We start from the raw sequence: 12,501 nt of genomic DNA, 5'->3' as shown, positions 1-12,501 counted from the left end.
TAATTCAACATCCCACTGCTCAGGGTGCAGAAGGACTGGAGTGAGGGAGGACAGGTGTGGTGAAGGCAGGCTAGAAACGGATCAGGCTGAGAGGAAATGAGTGAAGGCAGCTCTGCTCTCAGGAGGAGAGCTATGTGCCCATGATGAATTGCCCAGCATACAAGCAAACACTGCCCTCAGTGGCCGTGTCCTGGGTGTGGTTTTCACTGGTCAAGTCCCACCCACACACAGGGGCCCCATGGGAGCGGCACTGGCCTGTCCTACAGAGACAGTTTTATCTGTAAGCAAGAGCAGGAACTTTTCTCTTGGTGTCAATGTACTGGAAAAAAACTATCAAATTTTAAGTCATGCACATTTGAAAAGTAAGAGTTCTCAGGCTAAAAGACTTAAGACCAGAAGGAAAGGACGCTTCCCAGATCTGGCACTAGTTTATTCTTGGCTTCTGGGTAGACTTGGAGGCTCCGTTTTTCTCTGCAGAGGGGCTGGGAATCACTCTACTTCACAGGATCACTGGAAGGTTAGATTCAATGAATGAAAGTACTTTGAAAACTGTTAACCCCTGTATCAATGCAGTTTTTAGTTTTTTTAATGTTTTATTATTATCTTTATTTATCAGATAAAGACAGCCAGAATCAAGAGGGAAAGGGGTGAAAGAGAGGGAGAGAGACAGAGAGACACCTGCAGCCCCGCTTCACCACTTGGGAAGCTTTCCCCCTACAGGTGGGGACCGGGGGCTTGAACCTGAGTCCTTGCGCGTATAACATGCGCTCAACCAGGTGCGTCACCACCCGGCCCCTTTTTCGTTTTTAAATTGGGAAATTAAGACTTAATTCCTTGAATTGGAGTTAAAGATTTAAGAGTCTGAGAGTTATAAATCTACTAGTAGTCCCTTTAAGTAGTGTTGATTTTGATTAAAACCAAAACCCTCTCCCTTCTCAATGAGCAACTACAGCTCACCATACTCACACTCTTTACCTTCTTCAAGAGCTTAAAAATACAGTAACACAGGGGGTCAGGCGGTGGCGCAGTGGGTTAAGCGCATGTGGCGCAAAGCGCAGGGACCGGCGTAAGGATCCCGGTTCGAGCCCCCGGCTCCCCACCTGCAGGGGAGTTGCTTCACGGGCGGTGAAGCAGGTCTGCAGGTGTCTATCTTTCTCTCCCCTTCTCTGTCTTCCCCTCCTCTCTCCATTTCTCTCTGTCCTATCCAACAACGAATTGCGTCAACAAGGGCAATAATAATAACCACAACGAAGCTACAGCAAGGGCAACAAAAGGGGGGAAAATGGCCTCCAGGAGCGGTGGATTCATGGTGCAGGCACCGAGCCCAGCAATAACCCTGGATGAGGAGAAAAAAAAAAACACACTGTAACATTCCCAGGAGGCTTTGAGGCAGATGCAGTCACTGGTCCGTGGTTGCCTCCCCGTTAATCACTCAAATGTTGCCTAGGTGGTTTGGCCTGTGATTTGCATGCCATCTTATACTTTCACCCTGACAGAGGAACACAGAAGCTAGGGAATCTTTACAATCTCCAGAGCTGGCATGCTAACAACCTTCTATTCAACTATTTGTAGACACGCAGAAACATAAATGTGGGTGTGGGTGTGTAGGGAGGAACTCTTAACACTTCTAGAAATCTACAAAGATCTTCAATTCAAAACGATTGTGACTTCTTGGATATTTTCTATCGTATGATGTATACATCTTCATGTTAAGGCTTAGAGGAGCAGCATCACATAATGCAAACATCCCACGGAAATGACTGAGAAATGCATTTTCCACGTGAATGTGGACTTCACTGCAGCCGTGGCTCAACACTTGTCTGAAGATCCCACACGTCAACCTAAGGGCAGAAGTCACCACCTTCTGGCAAGTGATCTGTCTGCGAGGAAACAAACCACGGGGCCTTCCAGCCCCCTGGGCAGGGATTCTTCCTCTCACCTGGTGCTGGGCCTCCTCCAGATTCCCACTAGCCCAAAGGGACAGCCCAAGACCGTGGCGAATTTTGGCTTCATCTTCTCTCCGGCCCAGCTGCTCAGCTAACCTTAAACCTGAAATCAGATAGAAAAAAAAATTTTGGAAGTTTTTTTTAATACTTTTTTATTAATTTATTATTGGATAGAGACAGACAGAAATTGAGAGGGGAGGGAGATATAGAGAGACAGAGAGACATCTGCAGCCCTGCTTCACCACCCATGGAGCCTTCCCCACTCATGAAGCCTTCTCCCTGCAGATGGGAGCCAGGGGCTTGAACCTGGGTCCTTGTGCACTGCACTGTGTGCGCTTAACCAGGTGTGCTACCGTCTGGCCCCCCAGATAGAAAATTTTTAAGAATACATCCAAGACAGACAACTCAGTCCTGCCAAAGGGCCCTGTGGGCTACTCCTAACTCAGACGAACCGAAGGGATATAGAGCCAGACAAAGCACAAGGCCGCAGCGGTGCCGACAAGGCAGAGTACGCATCCTCTTCCAAGTCTGTGTGGCAGCGGCCTTCCAAGAACACCAGTGTAAGTTCAGACGACGGCCATCAGCAGAAGGCAGGTCTGCGGAGCAGGCAGAAATACTGAAACAAAGGGAATGCAGCTGGGTGCCCTCCTAGATGTGCGACCTCTAGCTCTGCAGATGAAAACTCCTGGCCGGCACACCCGTCTAACTTAATTCTTTGGCTGGCAAAATATCTTTACAAAAATTCCAGTCAAGTACAGAAGTCAAGTTAATACTTTCTTCTGATTCATGTGCACAAAGCACCCAACCAGTGTTGATGGGAGACACATATCACAGCCTCCTGAAAGCAGAATGGTCCATTGCCTAACCCTGACTCCTGGCATCGATGCCACTGACACATTTCACAGCTGATCTATTTTCCCTTGATGTGCTGCTGGGGGCCTGAGAAGCAGTGCTACTATGAACAGAGAGCCTTGAATGGGGCGGTCTCACTATAAAGGCCTTTAGATAGGCACCGGCAGCTCGGGTCACTTCTTCAAAGCAGGAAACCAACTCGGAGGGCAGCACTTAGGGCACTGGCCACTCAGCAGCTGCCAGCACCACTCTGCTCACACCTCTTGCTCTCTGTATGGAGAACAGCCTGGAGGCCCCTGCACTGCAGCTGCACACACAGAGGCAGGACTGCTTTCTAATCTACGAGGAGGAGTGGGAGCCTGCCTCTCAGTCTGCCCCATCCAGCCAGGACCTTAGTCAGGTGAGAGGCTAAAAGAAGTGATCCTTGGCTTCCAGCTGGTGAAATATTATGCACAGGGATTTTAATCCAGGACACTGACAGATATCGCCTGGGGAGCATATTCAAAGGATTCCTGAGACTCTGCTTCACGGGGACCAGGTAACACTGATAGGCAGTCCCCTCTAAAAGCCAGGAGGGATATGCACCAAGATGATTTCTGACTCGCTGTGAGAAGGTGCGGACCCAATCCAAAACTCTCAGTGCTCGTGAGAAGAGGATCTGGGTTAGTCCACAGGACAGTCGAGCATTCCAGAGAAATGCATGCACAAAAAGACACCAAGGACACGCCACGATAAGAATCGAGGTTCCTGAAAGACTTAACGTTGTAAGAAGCAATGGAGATGAAATTGAGTGTTTTCTATAAATGCAGAATTGTGATGCAATTTCTCAGGCAAGGCAGCTGCTTCCTGGAAATAGTATTTTAGGAAGTACAAAAGAACAAAGCTGAAGGTTATCATAAGCGAGGCCCGGATTCAACAGTGCTCACAAACGCAACTGAAAGTCTCCCCTTCACAGTGAAGCTACAAGAAACCCAGAGTCAACTCTCGCATGTACTGCACTTGGGGGGCTCCTACTGAGCAGGGGCCGAATCAGGTCTGGGGAGGGGTTTCTGGTGTCTCGGTCGCCTCTCGTCCTGCGAGGCAGTGGAGCTCCTGCTCTGTGCAGAGGACAGCGACTGGCAGTCCTTGGCCCTCCTACACTTTGCCTTCCTGGTCTCCAGATTCCCAGATGGAGCACAAGGCCAATCGAACACGACTGTCCCAAACCTGCTTTGCTCTCATGAGGTTAGAAACATCTCCACACTGGAGTAGGGCACCTGGGGAGAGGGTGAGGGTGGATGTTTGGCTTCCCGGGGCGGGGGGTGGGGAGCGGTGGATGGGATGGGACACAGTCTTTTGGCGGTGGGAGTGGTGTTTATGTACACTCCTATTAATTTGTAGTCATATAAATCACTATTTAATTAATATGAGAGGTGAAAAATTGATTGTACGTCTCAAACTTTTTAAAGCACATACCGAGTCTTTTTAATACATAGGCTGAGTCTTTGATATGTTGACTCTTTCAAAAGCCTAAACCAGGGAGAACAGAAGCAACTGGTGGCACAGCTATATACAAATAATGTCAAAGGACATAAATTATGGTGATGTTGTATATCATACAGCAAATCCTAACAAAGGGATTTTTCAAAGTTAACCCAATTGCCAAATAATGTGATTATAGCAATAACTATCCATTGTCTTCTTAACCCTAAGACAGCAGGAGCCTCCTACTTCCTCTATAGAGACTATATTTCCCCCAGTCCTGGAACCTCTAGGGTGGGGCTCACTTTCCTGCATGCTTCTCTCTGTTCATACCAAATGATATTGCATCCACCTATCCCAACCTAACCAACGCAACGAGTACCACCTCAGCATGCTTCACTTCAGACTGTCCAGAGACGTCAGGCATTCCTGGAATATCAACCGTTCACCCTCATTACTCAGCTGAGGCCTTTCCTTTCATAGGATTCTCTAATTCCATTCCAGGCAGTTCACTTCCTAACAAAGTCCCAAAACCTAGATATAGACCAGGTCCCGTGAGATAGAGCATATGTTCACACGTATCCATAAACTAGGGCAAAATATATACCTGAAAGCAAAAATACACAGTAGTCCGCAGTGAGTCAGTATAAAGTTCATAATGAAATAGTATCTAATTAGACTTAGATACCCTCCTCACCTACTTCCTATTACAGTTCTCTCACTCACTCCAAAGCTAACCTTAGCAAAGCAAGGACTGCAAAAGCTAAATAAAGGCAAGAGACTGGCATACTTTAACGATGACTCTTTAGTCACTATCAGGCCACCCCATCAGCTGGGGCCCTAGTCGGGGAGTCCTGAGATTCCCAAACAGACATGATGGGCCTAGACCTCGAATAAATCCCTCTCGCCTTGTTACCGGTCATCTCTATCAGGAACAACACAAGAGACCCCTTTGTGGGCCCCCCATAGGACCTTGCCCTCAATTTGGATCAACCACAGTAGAGAATGTTTCATCCTCCGAAGGGAGGATGGACAACATACTCTATGTTCCACCTGAGGAAGATGGGTCCTGATATTGGGGCAGCTTGGAACGTTCCTACTCATGACCACAGACTATGAGCTCAGATCTACAGAGATGCAGAGGTCACATAGGTTCCTAAGCTGAATATGGGCCCTAGATCAAATTAAATAGATGGGGTTTACAGTCAACAATATTTATACCCCTTTCCCGTATTAGGGAGCTACTCTCTTCCCTGATCCAGTTTTCTGTCCTTTTCCCAGCCATGACATCATCTCCCCAGACAATAACTCGGATCCACCTGCATATCAGATTTCAGGCTCAGGGAAAAAAATTAAAAACCTAGTATAGCCACAGGCCCTTTAGAATATAACTAAAATATACCTACTAGCTATCTACAAAATGGAGTACATCCCCCCAACTCTTCATCTGCACTATTCCAACCTTTAAGTTCATGATTGATCAACAATTATTTTGGCTTTGTATGTTAACTCTCTTTTTAGCCACCAGATTCCAGATGCCAGCAGGATGCTGACCAGGCTTCCCTGGACAAGACAACCTCACCAATGTGTCCTGGAGCTCTGCTTCCCCAGAGCCCCACCCCACTAGGGAAAGAGAGAGACAGGCTGGGAGTATGGATCAACCAGCCAACACCCATGTTCAGAGGGGAAGCAATTACAGAAGCCAGACCTTCCACCTTCTGCACCCCGCAATGACCTTGGGTCCATGCTCCCAGAGGGATAAAGAATAGGAAAGCTGTCAGGGGAGGGGATATGGAGTTCTGGTGGTGGGAATTGTGTGGAGTTGTACCCCTCTTATCCTATGGTTTTTTTTCAATATTTTCTTTTTATAAAAACGTAAAAAGAAACATCTCCACACAGGACCCTGTGTGCTTCCTGGGACCAAAAACCTGGGTTTGAGTCCTAAACCACCGACTGACCACTTGATCTATGTCAAGTCATTGCACTTCTCCAATCTCTTACTGAGAAGTCAACAATGAGACTAATATATATAATTAAATTCTATTGAATAAATGATGTGCAGAGACTCTTGAAAACTATAGACGATGTTGCTTGAAAGCAGTAACCATGTCCTTCCTTTTACTAGTGAGATGGGAGCATTCTACCTGCCCATCTTCCTTCCAGATGGGAGAATAGAAAGCAGCAGGTAGAGAGGGTTGTGAATCACGGAGCCGAAGATGGCTCCGTCCTATGACAAAGTAGTGGGAGGCTGGTACTAGTGTGAGGCTTTGGTTTCCATGAGGAAGTGTGCAAGTACTGAACTGCATGGACCCAGCAGTGCATCAGCACAGGCTCCATGGGCAGCACGCCTGAGCAAAGGAGCCCAAGCACTGCCCTAGTGACTGACGCTTCCAGAGTCGGTCTCAGCTGCCACGTCAGAAGGGACCTCAGAGTTCTGATGGGGTTTCATATTCTAGAGGGACAAGTGAGCTTAGAACAATGGGCCTTTTCCTTAGACTCAGACCCTTAGCTTTTTCCATGACAGATCCTGCTCAGTACATTTCCTGTGAGAATGGGAAGCTCCTCTAGAACAAAGCTCTGAAAAGCAAGGAGGGTGGCAGCTCCTTGGGTTAGCAGAGCAAGCCACCTGGGGGTGCCACCCTGAATGTCAACGGTGTGAAACCTTAGTACTACCGAGGGGTGCCCAGCTGAAGGCACTGTGAGTTTCGCAGCCGAACCGACGATGTGACATCAGGGAGGGCCTGCCTGAGCACGTGTCCTTCTGAGGAGACCCTCGTCACTTACCTTCCTGTAAGTACATGACTGCCTGGGAATAATTCTGTAAGGCATGATGGGTCCTTCCAAGGCTGCTATAGGACACAGTCTTGGCCACCAAGTCATTCATCTGTGCAGCGATGCTCAAGTGTTGTTCTTGATAGACCACTGCCCTCTCAAATGTACCCAGGGATTCATAGGTCAGGCCCAGGTTCCCGTAGGCCCGGCCTTGGCGCGTGGGGTTGTTGGTTTCCTCAGCTATCTGCAGATCAAGCTGGTGGTACTGCAGGGCTGTATCGTACTCCCCCATCTGCTGGTAGACGCCTCCTAAGCCGCAGGCTGCATCGCTCTCCAGAGCTCGGTCTTTCATCTCCCGAGCAATGTTTAGCTGGCGTTCGAGGCAGGAAATAGCTTGTTCATAATTCCCCAATTGGCTGTGCAGACTCCCCAGCTCTCCGTAGGCCTGGGCTTTATTAAAGGCCTCTCCAAGCTCATGGGCGACCACAAGCCTCTTTTCAAAGCACACGAGGGCTTGCTGCAAGCTCCCCATTGCCCTGTGGGAACGCAGACAGAAGAGCAAGGGTATTATTTCGTGCAGGTGCAGACATGCTAAAGCCCCAGAGAAAATGAAAAGCATTTGTCACTGTCACTTACTACTGAAGCTCTTAACTCCTCTTCTAGCTAAAATCTATCATGTGCCCTTAGAGTGAGATACAGGGGAATTTCATAATCTGGAAAGCAATTCAAAAGTCATCCCTTAGTGACCTTCCCAGGAGCCCAAGATTCAATGGGATATACACCCCAGAGGAAACATAAAATATATTAATAGGTACAATGATAGCAAGTGAACTGTTGGGTTCTCCCGGCCTCCCAATTTCCACTACTGCTTAGACTACATTTTTGAAATCACTTTACAAGGGCTATAAATCTTTCACCCTGAACTTCTCAGGGGAGCCTGTGGGTGAAGATTTAGTTTGACCCTGACCCTTCCTCCACTCCAGGAGTCCTAATCCCCTGTCTGTCTAGAAAGACCATATATTCTGCTGACACAGACACCTTTAGGGTGCCCGTATTCAGAAGAACAGTCTCCCTTTGGCCAACAGCCTTTCTGTGGTGGTAAGAAAGAGATGACAGGGTGAGTGTGGGAGGGGCCTGGGCGACGGTGGCAGATAAAACGAGCCATGCGGGGCACGTGAGTCTCACCCCCTCAGCCTTCGTTTCTGGGTGAGGATAAATCCTCAACTTCTGGATGACACTAAGCTATCATCTGATAAAAATGTAGAGTGACATCCAAGGTTGCTATAAATATTAAGCAAGATATGGATGCAAGGTCCCTAGCATGTTGACAGTCTGTGTTTATTCACTCTTTCTATAATTTCCCTACAAGCATACAAATGGGATCCAAAAATTAGTAGCACAGGCATTATTAATCAACATCTAACATGGGAACTATTCTGAAAGGGTCAATGAAATGATAAGGTGTGCCAGTTCCAGGACCAAGACTAGTGCAATCAATTCATTCATCCTTAGCATTTGTACTCTCTCCCTGATCCTACTCACTGTATATGAAATCAGGAAGACACTGCATAGCTTGACCTTTGAACGACCTAGGTTTGAGCCCGGCCCCTAGCACACTGAGGGAATTGTTGGCACTCTGGTCCCTTTCACCCTCCTTCTACCACTATCCATCTAAAACCAAAACCAAATAAGGTGTCTGCACTTGGGATCAGAGGGCCTGGGGGTGACTTAGCTGTCTCCCTTAAGCCGTGCAATCCTGGACGACATAAGATCGCAGGCAGGATAGTGAGAAGGACCGAGACAGACATGTGTGGCAAGGTCTTGTGGGTAGCACAGTGGCACAGGAGAGCAAGCCCCCGCTGTCCCGTCCTGCGCGGTCTGTGCAGGGTCAGCAGCCGCGTGGCCCTCTGGCGCTCTTCTTACCTGTGTCCATTTCCAAGGCCCTGGTAAGCCTTGGCCTGGTCTTGCATGCGGTTCAGACTCTGGGCAACAGATAAGTACAGTTCATAGTACTTGATGGCTTCCTCATCGTCCCCCAGGGCCTCGTAGCAGTCCCCGAGGTTGCCGTAGGCCCGGCCTCTGTCCAGGACGGACTCGTTCCCACTTAGCTGCTGCAGTATGGCCAGTTGCTGCTCGAAGTAGCCGATGGCCTCTTCCATCACAGACATGTTCATCTTTGTGATTCCCATGTTGCCGTAGACCTGGGCTTCCAGACTCGGATCCTTCAGCTTCTGCCCCAGGTCCAGCTGCTCTTCGTAGCACTTGAACGCCATTGTGTATTTCCCGAGGGCCATGTACACAGCGGCCAGATGCCCGTGAGCGCGGCACTCTCCCGGCAAGTCGCTCAGCTCCTGATATACCTCCAGTTCCTGTGTGTGATGACCTAAGGCCTTGTCGTGCTTCTGGATCATTCGGTGCGCGGTGCCCAGGGCTGCATACGCACTGGCCTCCAGCCTCCTGTCCTTGGCGTGGTGAGCTAAGCCCAGCTGCTGCTCATAGAATCTGATCGCACCACTCACATCTTTTTTACAGATGAATATATCACCCAGGTTCCCCAGGGCTCGAAATTTCGCCTGGGAATTATTTAAGGACTGGGCCAGGGACAGCAGGTACTTCTGACACTCTTCTGCCTTGCTGAAATTCAGCAGGGCCTTGAAGGCGAGGCCCAGGTTGCAGTAAGCTTTTGCTTGACTCAGCTTGTCGTGAAGGTCTTTGGCCAGTGCGAGGTCCTGCTCGTAGTATTTCACCGCCTCCTGGTAGTTGCCCAGGCAGTAGTGGGCGTAGCCAAGGTTGTGACACACCTTCCCTTCTCCTTCCATGTCTTGAAGGTCGGGGGCGAGCCGGAGGTACTGCTCATAGTAGGGGGCGGCCTGCACGTACTCCCCCCGGGAACAGTGGAAGTTGCCCAGGTTGCTGAGGGCACGGGCCTCGCTCTGGATGTCCCGCAGCTCCCGGGCAATGTTCAGGTGGTTCTGATAGTGCTGCAGGGCCCGGTCATGGGCACCCAGGGCCTGGTAGGCCACAGCCAGGTTGCCGTGGGTGGAAGCCTGCGAGGCCCGGTCGTTGACTTCCATGGAGATCTGGAGCTCTTGCCGGTGGTACTTGACAGCCTGGTCATACATGCCTAGGGCGTTGTAGGCGTTGCCCATGTTCCCGTAGGCACGGCCCTGAGCAGCGTAATCACTCAGCTCCTGGGCGATACACAAGTGAGTCTTGTGGAGTTTCAGGGCGGTGTCGTAGTCACCTTTCATCTGGTGGATGATGCCTGCGGAAAAGAAGAGAGAAAAGCTGACGGAACGGAGTAGCATTTAAAAAGAGAAGTGATTTGCAACTCATCCGTTTCCTTCCTTCCCTTCTTTTTTCCTCCTTCCTTCTATTTTTCTTTTTTTGCACTTTTGTTTGTTTTTGATCAGGTTCTGAGACTTCACCACTCCAGGCTGATTTTTTTCAGATAGAAAGAGAGACTGGGAAGACAGCATAGTGATTACACAAAAAACTTTCATGCCCGAGGCTCTGTCCAAGGCCACAAGTTCAATTCCTAGCACCACAATAAGCCAGAGCAGAAAGCAAACTGCAAGACTTATGAGAACTAGAATACCTATCTTTGGGATGTGGGGGGCGGGACACAGAACTCTGGCGGTGGGTGTGGTGTGGAGCTAGACACTGTCATCTTACAGTCTTGTAGCAAACTACTAATAACAAATACAAATCTAAAAATGATATTAAGCCAGAGCTAGGCAGTGCTATGGTATCTCTTCCTGTACTTTTCTCTCTGAATCTCTCATTAAAACTGTGTGTGTGTGTGTGTGTGTGTGTGTGTGTGTGTGTGTGTGTACAGAGAGAGAGAGAGAGAGAAGGTCAGAGAGAGGGAAAGAAAACACAGCACCAACGTTTCCTTTAATGTAGTAGGAGCTGGGCTTGAACCTGGGCTGTGCACATTGCAAAGCAGTGCATTAATCAAGTAAGCTATTTTGATGACTAAACAGGCGATCTGCAACTCACGTTACACTCAGCTACAGCTTAGATGAAAGAATTAGACACTGGGCCAGCAAAATAGCTCACTCACATAGCTCACTGCTTTGTCGCTTTGTCGCGTGCTCAGTCTGGGTTTGAGTCTGGCCCCACTGCATTGAAGGAAGTCTTGGTACCATGGTCTCTCACTCACACTCACTCTCTCTGCCTCACTGCCTCTCTGTCTCTATCAAAAAACATAAATAAATAACAGAAGGCAAAATTAAATATTTATTAACTCTCCAGAGAAGGAATAGCTTTGCAAGCTTCAGTACAACAGAAAAAACACTGACAGACCTGATTACAACTATAAAAAGTTTTACACTATGAAGTATTTATCTAAAATCTCTTTATATGCGAATATAAAAGGGGTAAGCACAGTATTTATAATATGGCAGTATAAATTTAAAAATTCCATAGCTACAGTGTGAAGTTCTCACTTGGCTTGATTTTTAAAAAATCAAGATGACAATAGGCTGAGAATATTAAGAGCGAGCAGCTGCTCACATCTGAGGAAATGCAAGAGGGTCACCACAGGGGGAAATGCTAATTTCTTTTGTTAATCAAAGAAATACAAAATACAGAAACCCTGAAGTCCCACTCTACTTCTATTAAGTCAGCAAACAAAAATATGTAAACACCAATGGCTGGACAGAAACTGGAACAGCTCTGGGAGAAGTATCTTGACAAAAACCACAAGTGGGATTCTGTTCAGACCCTGCAACCTTACTCATGGGAATGAATCCCAAGGAAATCTTTTGACAAATGCAAAAGCCACATGTACCACGATGTTACTATAACCTTCTAAATATGTAGACTCTCAGAAATATTAATTGGCAAACACTGGAGGACTGCATGAGTTCATTTGGTCTATCAGCTCAAGAGAAAATATGAAATCATTAAAAGGACAATTATGTCCCCACTCCCTCCATTGGAGACTGCAGTGGTTTTTCCAAGGCCACAGATGTGCGTTGACTATTATTTCTAGGACTATCTATATTTATATATATTTGCCCATTTTTTCCCCCGAGGTCCTGCCTTCTCTTCCTCAGTCACATTCTCACCTATTGCTACTTCCAAATGGCCTTTTTTCCTTTTCTTTCTTCTTTTTCTTTCTTTTCTTTCTCAGTCTTGACGGAACTGGCGAGGGGGAAAGCTTTGCAAGTGGTGAAGCAGGGCTGCAGGTGTCTCTTCTCTCTCTCTCACCATCTCCCCTTTCCCTCTCAACTTCTCTGTCTCTAGCCAATAAATAAATAATAATAAAGTGTTAGTTTTTAAAATTTTATTTATTTGACAGGACCGAGAGGATTTTAGAGGGGAGGGGCTAGAAAGGGAGAGGGACAGAGAGGTCCCTGCAGCCCTGCTTCACCGCTCGGGGAGCTTTCGTCCTGCAGGCGGGGACTGGGGGCTTGAACCCAGGTCTTTGCGCACTACTATGTGTATGCACTTTAAAAAAAAA

General features: G+C 48.0%; 1 protein-coding gene across 7 annotated transcripts in view; it reads right to left on the bottom strand.

Moving 5' to 3' along the window:
- Positions 1 to 12,501, bottom strand: part of TTC28 (tetratricopeptide repeat domain 28) — a 487,880-nt gene that overhangs the window by 65,341 nt on the left and 410,038 nt on the right. For all 7 annotated transcript variants that reach the window (XM_060192543.1, XM_060192544.1, XM_060192547.1 and 4 more), the window contains 3 exons: positions 8,955 to 10,296; positions 7,044 to 7,567; positions 1,940 to 2,049 (listed from right to left, as the gene is read on the bottom strand). In XM_060192543.1, coding sequence (XP_060048526.1) covers positions 1,940 to 2,049; positions 7,044 to 7,567; positions 8,955 to 10,296 — 1,976 coding nt within the window. The remainder of the gene's footprint in view (positions 1 to 1,939; positions 2,050 to 7,043; positions 7,568 to 8,954; positions 10,297 to 12,501) is intronic.

The sequence above is a fragment of the Erinaceus europaeus genome, chromosome 6, assembly GCF_950295315.1.
Source record: "Erinaceus europaeus chromosome 6, mEriEur2.1, whole genome shotgun sequence".
Lineage (NCBI taxonomy): Eukaryota > Metazoa > Chordata > Mammalia > Eulipotyphla > Erinaceidae > Erinaceus > Erinaceus europaeus.
This window is presented reverse-complemented; position numbering and strand designations above follow the sequence as displayed.